Below are 18369 nucleotides of genomic sequence, written 5' to 3' on the forward strand. Positions count from 1 at the left end.
TTCTCTCATTTCTCCATCTTATCAATGGCCAAGCCCTGTTGATCCTATCTGCTTAATGTTTTCAAATCTCTCCACTTCTTTCCACCGTCACTGCTTGTGACTGAGTTTAGGTCATTAGCCTCTCTTGCCTGGATCCCTGCAGCAGCCTCCTATTCGGTCTCCCCACCTCCCTTCACCTTCAATCCTTGGTCCACATTGTGTCCAGGGTGCGGGTTCTAAAAGCCAATCTGATATTGTCACCCCCATCAGTGAGCTGCCTAGAAGTCAATGAAGGAATAAACGATTGTCAGAGAGGGTGGAGGAGATATGTGAAAGAGTGATCCTCAATACAAAAAGTTATATCTGGCAGGTTATGAATCTGAGGTGAGGTATTATAATCAAATGTTATGCAGGGTTCTGCACATACAAGGCATAACTTTTGAATAAATACTAAGAAAGTAAAAAGATTTTAAAGTGAAAAAAAGGATAAGCTCAGAAGTTTCAAAACTCTATATGGGCTTGAAATTCAGTCCAACTTTCCTTGTTTAATTATCTAAAAGTTTGTAAAAGTTACATCATGGGCAGAGGCAAGAGGAGGAGATGGATAATTTTTTTTTCCAAATTTAATATAATTATAGAGAGGTCATGGATTTTGTCATAGTGGCACTTTTGAAAATAACAGTTTAAAAGTTATAAAAGCTGTACTTATGCATTAAACAAAATAAGGAAATATAGAAAAACATTTAAAAAATTACAATAACCTATAATTCTTCTAATCACATTGAGGCATTATAAACATTTATAGGGTTCTCGTGTCTCTCCACCCTCAAGTGTTCTCTGAGCATATAAATACGCCAAAATTTATTTAACTACTCCATTCCCCTGTGAACATTTAGATTATTTTTCTCCTGCCCCTCTCCCCCTTTTGGTATTACAAATGATACTGGATACAACATCTTTTCTTATACATTTTTGGTCTGTATTTCTAATTTCTTAGTGGGATTACTGGATGAAATCTGTGTGAACAATTTTAAGGCATTGTTACATATTGTTTTAAAACTGTTTTGAATGATTAAAAAGTTCTGGAAATGGATAGTGGTGATGGTTGTACAACCTTGTGAATGTACTTAATGTCTCTAAACTGTAAAGTGAAAAAAGGTCTAAAATGGTAAATTTTATATGTTACCACATGTATATTTTGCCACAACTTAAAGAATGCCAAAAAAAGAAATGATAAAAAAGGGGGAAATATTCTTAATGGTTTTCAAAAAGTATTAATTTTGTATCTTAGAACATTAGGTAAGAAACAACACTATGGCAATTTGGTAATATTCATCAAAGACTTTAAAAATGCATGCACCTTTATCTCTAGCAAATTTACCACTAACAATTTATCCTAATGTAATTATAAAAGATAAAAATATATTTATGAATAAAAAAATTCTTTGGAAAGATTTTACCAGTGTATGCTTCCACTATCAGGCTATTAGTGTTTCTTCCATCTTAGTATACCCATACCCAACTGTCTCAATTTTATTATCTGCTTGCAGTATCTAAGTACATTTTATCCAGCTTCTCTTCACATTCCCTGAAGTCCTGTTGAAACCAAGAATTTTTTATAAGCCATATCATTGTTGTACATATATTGAGGAGAGAAATTTGGGTAACATGTAAAAGTCGATGATTCATTAGTGTGTTAGGATTCAGGACTTGGCATTGTTAGTGGCTCCATACACAGCAGAAATTTAAGGAGGAGAAGACCATGGCTAAAATTTACATATGCTGTAATACTCAAAATGTACTGGCTCAAATGTGAATTCATGTTTTTATTGTCTCTCCTTTATAGGAATGACTGGATTCGAGTTGGGCTCTGCTATCCGTCAAACACAAGTTTTCAGGTTACCTTTGGCTTTCTACAGCGGCATAATGGCTCATTATCCAAAATGGAAGAGTATGAGCCCTTGCATTCGCTGGAGGAATTGCAGAGGAAACAGTCTGAGAGGAAATTCTACTTTGACTCCAGCACGGGGTAATTCGGGGCAACCAGTGAATGAGAATTATTGCTGTTTTTTTTTTTTTTTTTATTGCTGTTTTTCTTTAGCGGTTGAAATTACTAGTTCTTCAGTGTAACTAAGAATAGATTGTGATGTGACGGCTGCTTAGAAAAGCAGCTGATGTGGGTAATTCTCTGCTCATCACCATTAGAGGTTTAGAAGAGAACTAGAATGACTCGTAATTACAGTTGGCAGTAGGAATCGAGTGAGATGTTTGCTGTTTACCTATTAAGGCGATTTAGAAAGAGAAATTATCCTTGTCAATAAAGAACCAGTAGGCCCAATTGAAAATTAGTGTTTTCCATAACGACTCTAAAGATGATTATTTCCATGTGATATAGTTCATATTTTAGTGAAAGCTCATTTTTCTCTTCCTTTAAGACTATCTCTCAAGTTGACCTTGGGTTTAAAAAAATCACTGTGTAACCATGGCATATTTGCTTTCAACTTTCTCTAGCCTGCTTTTTTCCACTTTTTAGTTCTAATCCTGTTCACCTGGGGTCCTGTTGGCTTTGTCTGCTTTTATCCAGTTACAGTCTCTCAGCCTTTGGGTTATGGTAGGCTCTCTCTCCTGTGCTCTTCCAGAAAGTAGCATGCTCCTTCAATATCCATCCCTTAACCTGGCATTTCTACTCTATGTCATTGTCTAGGTACTATAAAGATACTAATGTAAATAAGGCACATTTCTTCTGCAAATTCACTGTCCATTGAAGGATGTGGGCATGTAAAGCAAGTAATCAGAGGGCGAAAGGTTTAAATGCTACAAGTCCTATAGTGTGCCTTTTGAGGTAACCCAGAGGTTCAGCCTTGGGTGGCCAGTGACAACCCAAGAAGATAACACTGGGGCTGACTCTTGAGGAGTGACTAAGAGGAAGGTGTTCCAAGGACAGTGTGGATGAATGCATGGAGGCATGAAGAACATGGCACGGCATGTTTGGGGAAAGACAAAATTTCCTACTGGAGAGAAGGGTGGCAAGATTGACTGTGGGGGAATGAGGTTAGGGTTCAGTCAAGTGTCTTGTTAACTTTTGAATAAGATGCAACTCATTTGCCCTTCAGGGCTGGTGCAGCAGCCAGTGTTATCAGCTTAAGTCCTTTTTTTTATCATCATTATCTCTGATTTCAACTTCAACAACCTAGTTGGGCTTTTATTCTATAGATGATAGAACTGCCACATTCTCAGTTGATTTTCCACAAAAATAAATGGAACGCCCAAATTTGTAAGGACAGTCTGGTGATCACAAATTAATGATTGATATGTAAAAGGATGGGAAGTATTTCTTCATCTGGATATTTCTAGGGTCCTTCAGCCTTTGAGGTTCAAATTCTTTTTTAATTCTATTCATTTTGATGATTTAAATTATATATCAAAAGTCCCATGCCTAATCAAGTCCCTGTCATTCCTTATATATATGTTAAAATTACTGGATGTTGGAACAGTGGCTGATTTTCACCTCATCACAACTTTGTGTTGTTCACTGACCTCATATTAAAATGTGAACTCTTTAAGAGTGATGTCTCCAAAGAAAGGACTGCTATGGGCTGTCATGTAAGGGTTCAGTAAACCAGGCACTTTAGATGTTGCATTGCCTTTCTCAATTCTTAAAGTTGAGCTAGTGTGGGTCCCCCTCTGGGAAAGCACTTATTACCAGGAAATTCTACTGATCCAGGGTGATCTTCTATTTTGTTGGTTCTTACTTTGCCAAGCAGAGCTGAGTTTATAAATAGAAGGTTTTTCATGACTGCAATTGGAGAATTGCAGTTGATTGCCTGACTTTATATAATATTCTGCCTTACTTAATTGTGTGATCTTGGGCAATTTAGTGAATATTTCTGTGCCCCAGTTTCCTTATCTGTTATTTGGGAATAATAAAAATGCTATATTATATGGTTGTTGTGAGGTTGAAGAGCACACAGTTCATGCAAATCATTCAGCATAGGGCCTGGGATGTTGTACGTCCTCAATAAAAGTTTACTGTTATAAATAAATAAATAGATAGATAGATAGATAGATAGTGAACTCTTGAACTCCAGTAATCAATCGCATTTGATCGAGTCCTTTTTAGAATCTTGACTTCCTTTGGTTTAGAAGGCCTAGGTTTGCTGACAGACATTGGACTACTGCCTGGAACTTGCTTTTCCATTCATCTTGGCAGTAGGAGGAGAATTCAGAATGGGTAGGACTGTTCATTTCGCTTGATTTTGGCCAAAGTACAGACAGAAGGACCCCAGGCCCATCTGCTCTTAGTAAATATCACAGGAATTGATTTGATACCATATCTTGGCCTTAACCAAACAAGTCTCACAGTTGCTGTTTTAATTATTCCAGTTTTGTGCCTTAAACCAAAACAATTTGTAAACCAAAAGAAAAAAAAAGAATAAACCACACTAATTTACCAAATCCTAAACTCAAGTGTAAAGTTTTCCAAGGAATTCTTGAGCCAAGCCAAATTCCATCCTCCTAAATTACCAGTTGAACTAATTCAAACCAGAAATCGACTTTGATACTGCCCATAACGACTGAATCAGGTTATCAAAATATTTTCTAAAGTGGTATTGCATTTGACTCAGAACCCTAGGAGGGTAGAAAGGAAAGGGAAAAACAACTTTATTGGTTTTGTAGTTTATTTTTCTTTTAAAAAAAATTTAATTCATTGGAGGAATATCCCTTCTGGCCATGAGTTTATTTGAGGAATTTTTGTAAGTTTTTGAAAGTTAATCTAACATCCGTTGGACTGGTTTCTGTTTTGTGCAGGTTGCTGTTTTTGTATCTGAAAGCCAAAAGCCACAGGGATGGTCACAGTTACTGTTCATCTCAGGGATGCGAAAGAGTCAAGATCCAGGCAGCAACAGACTCCAAAGACATCAGTAACTGCATGGCCAAAGCGTATCCCCAGTATTACAGAAAGCCGTCAGCACTCAAGCCGATGCCATCCATGCTCAAGGGACTCTGTCAAGGCTGCGGAACCCATCAGGTAAACAGGGAATAAAAGTGGTCTGTGGTCCAGGAGAAAAAGTCAAAAGGTTCTGTGCAATCAGCACATTTTTTTTTTGAAACATCTATGCTGCCAATTTATAAATATTGCATGGTTTCCCCTGAATTTTGGCCCATTCTAGAATGTGATGCTCATAAGAAGCAAACCAGTCCAAATTTATAATAAAACTACCTTCCCCCTGTGATATATCAGTTTGCCCTGGATGATTGTGGATATATTAGTTGTCATCTTTTCTTTCTCAGATGTGATTCCATTACAGTATCGCTATTTCATTTGCATGTCAGTGATATCAAAAAATAATTTGTTTTCTTGGAAGTGTGAAATTTATCTTCAGAAAAGGCACTCGTATGAAAATTGTTTCCTTCAAGATGAAAAGCCATTAATTTGAAGCATGTGCTATTATGTTTACCTGTAATTAAAAGTACAAACTGACTTTGGCTAGAAGTGAAATGCTTCTTGTGACATATTCTTAATGAGATGGTCTCCTTCTAGATCTTGAGAAAACATGGCAATGAAAGTAAATCCAAAGTATGAGCTAAAATCAGGCATGGGGTTTCCAAAGGAAGTCAGACTAATTCCAGGTGAAATACAGAATTAATATTGCCCTAACTGATCTTTAACCTCTATATAAACAAACATGGGTCAAGAAGAATGGTTCTCAACTTGTGGTCCCCAGGCCAGCGGCATCAGCATCACCTGGGAACTTATGAAAAATTCTAAATCTTGGGTCCCACCCAGTTCTACTGTATCAGAAACTTCAGGGATGGGGCTTAGCAGTCTGTGCTTTAACAAGCCCTGGAGATCATTCTGATACATGTTCACATTTTAGTTTCACTGGCCTAGAGGAGTTTTTAAAAAGTCCTTATTGCCACAGAAATGCTTGCTATTAATATGGAGAAAACCTCTAAATCTTTATTTCTTATCATTATAAGTGATTTGAGAAAACAAAAATTCTTCCATTGCACAGGTTCTTTATTTCTAATTTTTCTTGTTTCTGTCCCTTGGAGGCAGTAAGAACAGGGAAAGGAAGAGAGATTTATGCTTCCTATCGTGATATATGATAAGTATTTTTCTGATGACAACTCACTGTCATAGTCTTGGTTGCTCATACCCTTGAGCCACCTCTATTCTCCAATTCAACTAGACCAACCAACCAACGAACAGACAAAAAAATAAGCCAGGTACATGAAGAAGTTTACATGAATCCTTGCCTGTCCTATGTAATGTTTTGACTGTTAAAGTGAAATTTTCAGATAGTCTTTGTGGGGAAGTAAATTTTCCAGCCTAATTCTTAAGTTGAATTTGTTAAGAAAGTCCTTCATTACTGAAAAGACTTCAAATAATTTATAATTATTATAAGAATTACTACAATTTATAAAATAATTTAATCATCTTCAGAACTATTCTGGGCCTATCTTGTTAAATGGTTCCATGCATTGACGTTTAGTGTTCTTTATTCTTTGGGCTTAAAACATTGATCAGGATTCATTTCTTAAAGCTGTATTGACTCGTGACCTGGCAGTTGAGAAGTATTTGAAGCATCTGGGGACATCACTTTTACTTGGAAACTTGAGGGGAATTTTTGTTTTCAATGTCAAAAACACATGTGTATTAGAAATAAGTAGGAAAATTCACATGAATTTTTTGACTTCAGACCTGAGACTTCAAAGCAATGTCCAGCTTCTGAGTGCTTAATATCATGATTATCTGCTCTTGCCATGATTATTTGCTCTTGTTGGCATCGATTTATAAGGACATACACTTTTTTTTTTTTTTTTGCCCATGCTGCGTGACCTGCGGGATCTTAGTTCCCTGACCAGGGATTGAAACTGGGCCATGGTAGTGAAAACGCTGGACCTAACCACTGGACCACCAGGGAATTCCCCAGGGCATATGCTTTTAAGTGCTAAATTGTGTGAAAAGTTAAAAGAGTGCTTTTGAATGAAAAGACAGCCTTCAGGGAGGAGGTGGGTGTTGGGGTTTGGAGACTGGCAGTGATTTGGAGTAGAAGGAAAAAGGGAAGGGTGTTCTTGGGAAGGGAACAGCATCGGAAAAGGCAGGGTAGCAGAAGAGGAGGTAAAGTGCTCATGGGAAAGTGAGGGAACTGCCCTGCATGTTGAATGTGATAGAATAGTGGGAAATAGGGTCCTGTGTGTATACGACGTGGCTCTATTTGTGGAACATTTTGCAGGTCTGGTGGAGGAATTTAGACCTGGTGATGTACAGGCCCCTGAAAGTTTTTAAACAGGGTAGTCCTTGTCATCTGCACTTCTTTCCTCAGTCCTGGAGTGACTTGAGTCCCAATTCAGAATAACTGGTCTGAAAAGGACCTTTGAAAAGATTTGTGACTGTTTTTGCATGAAATGTTTACAAAGATTTAGATATAAAGCATATTTATATAGTCATTTGTAGAACTGATTTTATTAACAAGATTACAGTGATTTGAAACTGAGATTGCTCCAGAAAGTTAGGAACATACACTTCTCGTATAAAGCCTGTATCAAAAGATAGAATTCCAGGTCATGAAATATGTACAGAAAGTTCAGAGAAAACAGAAATAAAAACAAAAACCCACTCACTGGCTTTGGTATAGTTGAGTTTATTTTGAAGGATCTTTTTGGAGGAAGATGCAGTTGACATAGATGTGGAACTTCTTCCCTGTCTAGGTGGTGTTTACAAGTGATCCTCATAGAAGCTACCTCCCTGTGCAATTCCAGTCACCCAGTCAAGCAGAGACTCAGCGTGGAGACCTCTCTGTTATTTCTGTGAGTACCATCTGGTGTGTACATTGCCTCAGCTTCTTGATTTTTACATTTTATCTTGGTAACATGAATTATCTCTGGCAACATTCACTTGTTTATAATCACATTTTGATTATTAGTGGTGAGCAATACAGTAGAGGTGTAAATACCTCCTAAACATTTGCGTTTTAAATAAATAAAATAAATATTAAAATTTTTTTCTCAGTCAATTATGTTTATTGATTACTTTTAGGCGAATGTTAAAATTATTCAGGTAATTATTCAGATTTCTTTTCTGTAGGAGACAAGGTGTTTTTGGTTTAAAAAAATGGTCATAGGGGCTTCCCTGGTGGTGCAGTGGTTGAGAGTCCGCCTGCCGATGCAGGGGACGCGGGTTCGTGCCCCGGTCCGGGAAGATCCCACGTGCCGCGGAGCGGCTGGGCCCGTGAGCCATGGCCGCTGAGCCTGCGCGTCTGGAGCCTGTGCTCCGTGGCGGGAGAGGCCGCAGCAGTGAGAGGCCTGCGTACCGCAAAAAAAAAAAAAAAAAAAAAAAAAGTCATAGATTATCAATATGCAGAAATTTTAACCTTGGATTTTGAAACTTAAAAGAAGTTCCCCAGTTATTGGTTTAAAATATGGGAAGTGAAGGTTTTAAAATTTCCTCAGCATTTTATTTTGAAGTTGCCTGGTTCCCATTTTTTTCAGATGAAGAAAGTGAAGATGCAAAGTGTTAGTTGTCTTTTTTAAGTAGGTTAACTGGAGTTAAAAGCCTTAGCCTCATATCAATACTGGAATTTGGACTAAGAGCCAAGCTAGCCTGCGGGGTAACCAGCTCTAGGCATGTGGCCTGTCCAAAATCGAGTTGACCTGAGTGCATCTATATAAAGAGCTCTTTGGGTAGGAGGTATCTAGCCATCCAGCTGATACCCAGCTAGGGTCTGGGCTCAGCCTCATGTGGTCTCCTTAGGAGCTCGGTTTTTTTTTAAGTGGTGGACAACACATTCACAAATCCCCATATATGTGAGCAAAATTAAATCTTACTCTTTTTTTTCTTTCCCAATCTCTTTTATTGTGTTAAAATACACGTAACATAAAATTCACCATCCTAACCATTTGTAAGTATATAGTTCAGTGGTGTGAAATACATTCATATTGTTGTGCAACCATCACCATTATCCATCCATCTCTAGAACTTAACTCTGAATTAAGAACTTTTTAACAACCCTGAATTTAAAATACTGCTACTTAAGGGGGGGGGGCATGAAATGGGGAGTTATTAATCAAAAGGCATAATGTTTCAGTTGAGTAAAATGCATAAACTCTCAAAATCTGCTGTACAACATTGTCCCTGTAGTCAATAGTAGTATATTGTTCACTTAAAATGTTTGACGATGGATCTCATGTTAGTGTTCTTACCACAATTAGAAAGAGAGAAAGAGTGAAAGATCCCTACGTAACTCAAAGATTTCTCAAGTATATATATATCTATTGCCCTGCATTAGCATTTCTTCATTTTGTAGTATGTTCATGATGTAATTTTATTGGTATGAAGTTTGTTAGCTCAACATCTCAATGCAGTCAGCTGTATGAGGAACCCATCCCAGCCTACTTGCGTGGAATCTGGTGGGTGTCAGTTGCAAAGGTAAGCAAGTTGGTGCTGAGTCTCTCTGCTCTGCTAGCTCACTATATAATTAAAGAAGATATTGTTTTGCCCAGACCATCTCAGGTAGGGTATTCCTCTGGGTCTGTAGACATTGTTTGACTCCATTGCTGCACACTGGGTACCTGGGACTCTAAAAGAGATCACAGAGGACTGTGTTTTGTCACATTTACCTCCAATACTTTTCACATGCATTACCTGAAGAGTCTTTGCTGGACATGGCCTTGCTTTAGTTTTTACAGAAAATTTTGTGTTTCCTTTAAGTAACAGGTTTTTTTGGGGGGTACTTTTCAAGGGGACAGTTTGGGTGTGTTAGGGATCATTATGTATATTTTTTATCAAATGTGTCTCAGTTCTAAGTATCCAGATTTTTAAAAATAAGTGAGTCACTTTCAGTCTTTCTAAATATAAAATGGCACTTTATGTCAAGCATTTCTAGAATTATTCTCTAGACTAGGGCTATTTAAATACAGGCAAAAAGCCATTTTGTATTCCTATGAGATCATTAGTGATTAGAAATAAAATTTAAGTATAACTTCTCCAAGCAAGGACAGGTGTAGTGAAGAGCGCATCTCTCCTTTGTTAGCTTTTTTTTTTTTTTTGGCGGTACGGGGGCCTCTCACTGTTGTGGCCTCTCCTGTTGCGGAGCACAGGCTCTGGACACGCAGGCTCAGCGGCCATGGCTCAGAGGCCCAGCCGCTCCAGGGCACGAACCCGTGTCCCCTGTATCAGCAGGCGGACTCTCAACCACTGCGCCACCAGGGAAGCCCCTCTCCTTCATTAGCTTTTAACATGGTTTATAATTTCACACATTTTAAAGAGAAACAGTGCCTATGACTTAAATTAGTGTTAAATCATTTTTCAGTCTAATAAGTTTTTTTCCCTTCCTTTTTGGTTGAGGAATTAATGAGATTTGGATGTATCTGGAATTCCTTTTTCTTGAAAAGGTCTCAAACCATTAATTTAAAGAGGACAACTGGAAATTTCAGTTCACAGTAATGGTGAACAAGATATAGTAATACCCTGTGGCTTAAATCCTGGTAAAATTACCATTTTTCCATTTTGATTTTAAAGGAGAGCTATATATGAAACAAAGGAGATCAAGCAATCTGGCTCCTCTGTTGTTCTAAATCTAAGCTATAATGGGGGTTTATGTGGGTTAAAGCATTCTATCTATTTATCTATCTATCTGACTCGATATCTATTTCATATAGATACATGTATTTTTCCTGAACCAATGTGACAGTATCTGAGCTGCAGTATAGAGGCTGCCACCCGATCACTGAGTTGGAAAGCTCTGACCCCACTGAGAGACTACGTGTATAAGAATGAAGGCCCTGAGCCTGCAGAGAGAGTCACCCTGCTCAGCTGAGTGTGGGCTGCTATGCCTTGCTTGTAGCAACTTAGCCAGTCAGAAAAGACCAGTGAAGGCAAAAGTCTGTGAGAACACAGGCTCAATCTCAAATGTTGGCAGGGGAAGAGTAATGGAATATGCAGTTTGAGTTTGGGAATTATTATTTGATTCATGGGTTTAGAAGACAGAGGGAAAGGGGCTGGAAAGACGAGTCATCCTGGAAATGCCGAAATGGTGATGACTGCAGATGTTTTTGTATTCTCAGATCAACGGCACTGACTTTACCTTCCGAAGTGAGGGCGTCCTCCTCCTGGTTGTGGATGCCTGCAGTGTTCCCTTCCGGTTGACGGAGAAAAAGATTTTCTCTTTTGCTGATGTCAGTCTCATGGAAGAGTATTTAAAAACAAGCATCCCTCCAAGGTAGGTGAAGCTTGCTCTGTGTGAGGGATAAGGTACCTTAAAGATGACATCCGGTTAACTCTGAGCTTTGGTTTGTCTACCTGCCCTTTTACCCTTTTAGGGTATTTAGGATTCTTGAAAGATAGTCATTCCTTCCTAGTCTCAGGTTGATGCCTGTGTGATCCAAGTTGCTTGTCATTGATAAGTGAGGACTTGGATGTTAGAAGAGTTTGCAAATGATGGGAAGGCTCTTGGAAGGAGAAAGGCTTAAAATTTTGGATCATTCCTATCTCACTTTTTAGTATTAAGTTAGTCTACATGGTACCCAACGCACTCAGAAGGCTCATTATCATTTTAAAACAATTTTATAGATAATTTTACAGATAATTTTACCTTTGCAGCCATCTTTCCCACTGATGAACCCTCAGACAGCATTGTGCTATGACTGTGGTATAGGAAGTTGTCACCTGGGTCACTTGGAAGTGACTGGAAAGGAGTAAATTGATTTTTTTAAAAAAATTTGGCTGCACCATGTGGCTTGCGGAATCTTATTTCCCTGACCAGGGATCGAACCCGCGCCTTCAGCAGTGAAAGCATGGAGTCCTAACCACTGGACCGCCAGGGAATTCCCCAGGAGTAAATTGATTTTTAAGTGAATGAGTGTGTGGTCTCTCTTTTAAGAGCCCTAGTCTGATTCATTTTTCTTTGTTAGTCTCTGAACAAAGGTTCACAGGAGAGAAATCTTCCTTTTTTTCTGTTGGGCAGACACAAAAGGTATTAAAATAAGCCGTAAAGCCATAGTAATTAAGCCGGTATAGTAGTGGCAGAGGATAGAGAGATCAGAAGAGAGAATCCACAAAAAGATCTGAATGTGTGTGTTGATATACTCACAATAAAAGTAGCAATTTAAACCAAACCATGGAGAACAGATTTTATTTCATTTTTTTTAGAATTGGCATTTATCCATTTACTTAGTAAGTAGATAATAGAACTTAAGTAGGTATATAGAGCATCTGAAACTAACAAAACTAACCTCCTCTGTTAAAATAGTTTGTTCCATGACAGAGCTGTGTCCCAAGCCATCCACTAGGTCCACTGACCTAAATGACTTTTGCTTTCCCTACATTTATAGACCCCTTGTAATAGCAACATAAGCTTTAGGTGGGGCATTGAAGGGGACACTTGTAACAGCAGGGATGAAAAGGCATGTGGGGTGTGTTTTTTTTTTTTTTGTGGTACGAGGGCCTCTCACTGTTGTGGCCTCTCCCGCTGTGGAGCACAGACTCCGGACATGCAAGATCAGCAGCCATGGCTCATGGACCCAGCCGCTCCGCGGCATGTGGGATCCTCCCTGACCACGGCACGAACCCGTGTTCCCTGCATCGGCAGGCGGACTCTCAACCACTGTGCCACCAGGGAAGCCCTTGTTTGTTTTTGAGTTCTGCTTTTATCTACTGTATTTAGTTCAGAACGGTACTCAATAAATGCATGCTGAATTACTGAAATTTGCTCTGATTTTCTAACTTTTACAGGTCAATTGTCCTGTTGAGCACAAGAGGAGAGATAAAGCAGTTGAATATTTCAGATTCATTAGTATCTCTGGGATTAGCCAAACCAGCCAATCTTTATAACAAAGGTTTGTATTTGTATTCTGTGAAGTTCTTAGGAGGCCAGCAACATATGCATTTTTACAGTGGAGTATAGCTACCAGACTGTTTTCATGAGCTTGTTTGGCTGGGGTGGGTATCATGAAAATAATTTCTAAATCAGAAGACAGTTGTAGAGGAAGTGTGTTGGGACGTGGCTTGTTATTTGGGGCAAGAGGTGGGTGGTGAGAGTTCATTCTCTGACGTAAAGAAGTACAGTTCTTTTTGTTTTTGTTTCACAGCCATCTTTGTTTTGCTCACCTCCGCTTCACCTCCCACATTTTCTTGCATGGAACTAGTAGAGGTACAAATTGAACTTTTTCTTTTTCTTTTTTTTAAGGGAGTACCATATTTTTGGGATTCAGTGGAAACTTCAAACCATCATGGACTAAGCTGTTTACTAGTCCTGCTAGAGAGGGCCTTGGGCTGCTTGAACAATTCGTACCTTTGCAGCTGGACGGATATGGTTGTCCCAGAGCTGGCACGGTCCGCCGAAGAGACTTGGAGCTGTTGAAGCAAACTTCAAAAGCACATTAGAGACTAACTGTAACTTAGCTGGGGGAAAAAATGTGAACTAACTTATTTAATTTATGGCATTTTAAAATGACACTGTTAACCCAACGGAACTATTTTCCTGTTTGATACAGAAAGGGGAGAAAAGAAAGAATTTAAAGTGATTGCTTGAATATGGGCTCACGCACCTTCTAGTTGTACAAAATGTTAAAAGAATTTATTTGTATTTGTTAGGCTGGTATATTTCAGAGATCAGTTCTCTTATTCCTCACCTCCCACTCCTGTGTTTTTGTAGTGACCATAAGCAGTGCTTCACCCTTTGTACAATGGGATGTTTTGGTGGGGGGAGGGGGCTTCTGAGAGTCAGCCTGAGTCCTTGAGAGGACCAGCTGTTGTAGCACCTTGGATACTTGAAGTCTAATGCTCAGTTGTGTTGTTGACTTTGGGTCAGCAGTTGACCTGCGTGGCTGGCATGTTCAGGAATGCCTTGGGCCCTGGTTCCAGGCAGCCTTTGAGGATTTGGTATGATACTGAATGGTAGAGTTTTAAGTGGCAACTCAGGCCCAGCTCATGCCCTTTTTTGCCTGGACATGTGCTATTTTTATTCATTTGTATATTGATTCCTTCTAAGGGTTCAACTTTCAAACAAGAAGTATGGAATATATTGGGACAAAGGGCTTTTAGGAGTTAGACATCCCTTTAATCTGTGACCATTGGGAAAAAATTTGACCTGCACCATGGTCTGATGTTGGTGGGGCCATTTTTGCAGCTTTAATCTTTAGCCTGTTTTGACTGTATATTTGTATTTAAAATGCAGAGCTGAGCTAAATATTTACATTTTTTTAAAAAAGAAGCAGGCCATTTTCCTGAACTATAAACTTGGGTCGTTTCAACTTGCACAAAGGAAGTCTGTTCTTGGAGTTTCTCCTGCACCCAGTTTTTTGTTGTTGTTGTTTTTGTGTGTGGATTTTTTTTTAAGCCTTACTGCTCACCAACCTGGCAGGACAATTGCAGAAAGCTTAATGATACCCCCAAAATATTGTACTCAGGGGGAGAAAAAAGGGAGAGCCTTTTAAGGGCCAGAATCATGGAGGGAATATTCAGAAACCTTTTTTTAGCCTTAGAGGAATCCGTTACTCTTAACTAAATTGTTAGAGCCAATTAAAACAAGACACTGCGATGCCATATTTTCCTTCCCCCTATAGGTGCATGCATCTCCTGCCAGTGAGCACTGCACGTGGCAGAAAGATTGCTGCCACAGCCTGGGATGTCACCACACCAAGAGGAAAGAAGCATTGTAATGCCTTTACCTTTTCCTAAACCCACAATGCATGAAGTGTAGTGGAGGGATGGCCATGGCAAGACGGGAGAGAGTATGTTCAGGTTGACTTTGGCAGTGAGTACAGACAAATTCACTTTTCTCTACCAAGAGCAACGGCTGATGGCCTGTCCTTTTCTGTCCAAGAGAAACTGCAGAGCAGCTCTGTGACTTCTATTACTTTATAAAATATGCTACCTCAAAGTGCTACCGATAAACCTTTCTAACTGTAAGTGCTCTTGCTAAGGGCACATGTCTTAAAGTTTAGGTTTTGGGGTGTGTTTTTTTTTGTATATCGATGAATGAAATCTTACCTATTAAATATATTATTGGATCATCGTTCCTCAAGGTGATTAAAGTTTGTGTGTGTGTGTGTGTTTGTGTGTGTGTGTGTGTGTTTTATGACCAATATCTTTTACGTGTGATTTTTAGAGTTTGGCTCTTTAAAGATTTGGAGAGGATATGTACGTTCTAAGGCACTCAGTTTTTCTGATTTATATGCTAATGATCAGGGCCTAAGTAAAATAAATAAAAATATGCGTGCATGTATATTTTTTTATATGTGTGTGTGACTCTATTTATCTAGCAAGCAGTCAATCAGTCAATCTGTCAATTTTTATTCCTATCCCAGCTGTAAAGAACTTATGGGCAGACATAAGGAAGGGAAATGGTCCTCCACTAAGTAGATTTTGTAAAACTAAGTAATGTTCATAAGGCCAATGGAGAGGTTCTCAATGTTGGCTGCACATTGGAGTCACCTGAGGAGCTTTAAAAACTGTGAAGTCCTGGGCCCCACCCCCCAGCTCCTACATTCATATTTAATTGGTGTGGGGTGCAGCCTGGGCATTGCAGTTTTCTTTAAAGCTCTGGGTGATGCTAATACCATGTAGCCAGGTTTAAGAACCACTGCACTCATATAATAGGCCCACTGTTTAACTTCAGTCTATAATTTTTTTGTGAGGAAAACAAAATTAAGATTATCTATTCTTTTTATTTGCGGTTCCTATATTACTTACAGAATTCCCAGCCCTAAACAAAGCATTTCGCTATGGTTTCCTTTTAATCGAACTTTCAAATAGAGTTTTTAGTCCTTAATTGTTTCAAATTGTTAAATTGGTTATCGAAGCTGATAGCCACATTTCAGCAGTTGGGAGCTAGCAATCTGTTTTATTTTTACTGAGAAAACGTGTTCAAAGATGATTTATAAGTTCGTAAGCATTTTCCATCGGGGAGGCAATTGGTTGAGCTCCAGAAATGTGGCCGTGCACAAATCAGCCAGCTGATGAGAAACGCAGGGCCTTCTCATATGTCGACAGACCTGGGTTTTAAGTCTTTCCTGTGAGATTTCTGCCTCTCCACCTGAATCAGTGTGCTGTATATTATCTTCAGAGCCTGGAAGAGAGTGCTTGTGAGAAGATGAAAGGCAGGCTCATGGTCTTGTAGAATATGACTCCAAAGCAGCTGCTAAACTGATGTTTAGACCTGGGTGTGGGGAGGAGGTGTTTATGACTTCTCTGTTCTCTGGCTCCATCAGAAGAGAACATACCCTCATGCTATTAAATGGAGTACTTGGTTTGGGAGGAGGGGTGGGCAATGAAGTGATGGATAGAGGCTTGAATGCTTCAGGTAACTAAGTTTTCATTCCTTAAGGGATGAAGTAATGTTTGGATAAATCCAGTTGAAAGGCATTTCAATAAGCAGGAATGTGCTTGATTTGTGTTTGTTTGTTTGTTTTTTCATTTGGTCCTAATAGGTAAGTACTTAGATTCCATTGTGACAATGTTTGTTGATTTCATGATGCAGAGTTGGAGTTTACCCTCCAGAATTCTTGTTTGGCTTTCAGATGCTTGTGAAATCATGTTTAATAACTTGAGAAATTCCCCTAGAAGTGAAGACCATGAATGGGAGTAACTGGGTAACAGATTGTATCACTATAGTTGGTCTTAACTTGGTAATAACCCAGTCTTTTAGAAATATGAGCACACACTCTGGATTGGAGCTCATTTTCAACAAAAATTCAGGGAGGAAAAAAAATCAAGAAAAGGCATCTCCAGTCCCTTGTTCACAAATAGCAAAATGCTGTTCACATCTTGCTGGACTCTTGGCATCATTTGGAAGATTGAAGGTCTTTTACTCATTTATCTTCAGTATGAGAGAGAAGCTGAAAAAAGGATGCTAATTAGGCACTGGTGTTGTAGGGAAGGGCACACACCACTTTATTTTTATGTGATAAAATTAGAGAATGACCGATTGAACTATGATGATTTCTAAATGAGGAAATGTGTCCCACAGGGCATCCAAAAATATCAGCCATAGCAAGATGTGAAAATGTTATATCTGAAAATCCAATAGTGGGTCAGAAGGCAACTTCACAGATACATTTTTAAAAATTTTCTAAGATGGATATTGTGGTTATTCTGGATATGAAAAGCAATAACAGATTTAAAATTCATCCTCAGAAAAGCTTAGACTTTATAATCAAAATTGATAACTCAGGAATTGGCAAACTGACCTGTAGGACAAACCTGTCCTCCAGACTGGTTTTGTACTAATTTTGAGCTAAGAGTGGTTTCACATCTTCAAATATAACACAGTGGAAAAAGTCAAAAGAAGAGTAATATGTTATGATGAAAAAATTATGTAAAATTAAAATTTCAGTGTCCATTAATAAAGTCTTGTTGGAGGACAGTCATGCTCATTTGCTTACATACTGACTATGGCTTGCATATGGCAATGGCAGGTTTAAGTAGTTGCCACAGAGACTATATGGCCTACAAAGCTGAAAATATTTACAGGTGTATCTTGTTTTATTGTGCTTCACTTTATTGTGTTTCCCAGATATGGTGTTTTTTACAAATGGAAGGTTTGGGGCAGTGCTGCGTGGAGCAAGTCTATCAGTGCCATTTTTCTAGTAGCATTTACTCACTTTGTGTCTCACATTTTGGTAATTCTTGCAATATTTCTGACTTTTTCATTTTTATTATATTTGTTATCATGATCTGTGATCAGTGATGTTTGATGTTAACCACTGCAAAAGGATTACTCACCGAAGGCTCAGATGTTGATTAGCATTTTTTAGCAATAAAGTTTTTAAATTAAGGAATGTACATTGTCGTTTTAGACAATGCTATTGCACACTTAATAGACTACAGTATAGTGTAAACATAACATGTACTGGGAAACCAAAAATTTGTGTGGCTTGCTTCATTGTGATATTTACTTTATGACAGTGGTCTGGAACCAGACCTGAAGTATCTCTTATGTATGCCTGAACAGTGTTCCTTTGCTGAAAGAGTTTGCTGACCCTTGATCTTGGTGAAGGGTATACTGGTGTTCATTGTACTGTTCTTGGAACCTTCCTAAGGCTTGAGAATTTTTAAAATGAAAAGTTAAGGGAAAAACCTCCATCAGAATCACCTGAGGTACTTGATGAAAATGCAGAATCCCAAGCCCCAACTCAGACCAGAGAATTGGCATCTCTGGGAATTGCAGCTGGGAATATAATTGTATAACAAGCTCCCCAGGTATTTCTTATGAGCAGTAACATTTGAGAATCCCATAGCATGTAGTAAGCCCCTGTTATCTCTCTCCCTCTTTAACAGAGAATACATCTGAACAAATGTGAATGTTATTTTTTTTAACTTGAACAGCTCCATCTACACTGTCTTCCTCACAACTTTTGGTCACTAATGCAGGGCGGATCTGGTGC

The 18369-nt window shown here is 38.7% G+C and overlaps 1 protein-coding gene across 6 annotated transcripts in view; it reads left to right on the forward strand.

Moving 5' to 3' along the window:
* Nucleotides 1–15209, forward strand: part of CEMIP2 (cell migration inducing hyaluronidase 2) — a 78596-nt gene extending 63387 nt beyond the window's left edge. For 4 of the 6 annotated variants that reach the window (XM_032634551.1, XM_032634554.1, XM_032634550.1 and 1 more), the window contains 6 exons: nt 1826–2008; nt 4789–5008; nt 7696–7794; nt 11050–11204; nt 12716–12819; nt 13170–15209. In XM_032634551.1, the coding sequence (XP_032490442.1) occupies nt 1826–2008; nt 4789–5008; nt 7696–7794; nt 11050–11204; nt 12716–12819; nt 13170–13366 (958 nt within the window). In that variant the 3' untranslated portion in view covers nt 13367–15209. Of the gene's footprint in view, nt 1–1825; nt 2009–4788; nt 5009–7695; nt 7795–9322; nt 11205–12715; nt 12820–13169 lie in introns of all 6 variants that reach the window. The other 2 variants (XR_004350316.1, XR_004350317.1) reach the window with 2 other exon arrangements.
* The last annotated feature ends 3160 nt before the right edge of the window (nt 15210–18369 follow it).

This window comes from Phocoena sinus, chromosome 6, assembly GCF_008692025.1.
Source record: "Phocoena sinus isolate mPhoSin1 chromosome 6, mPhoSin1.pri, whole genome shotgun sequence".
In the NCBI taxonomy this organism is placed as follows: domain Eukaryota; kingdom Metazoa; phylum Chordata; class Mammalia; order Artiodactyla; family Phocoenidae; genus Phocoena; species Phocoena sinus.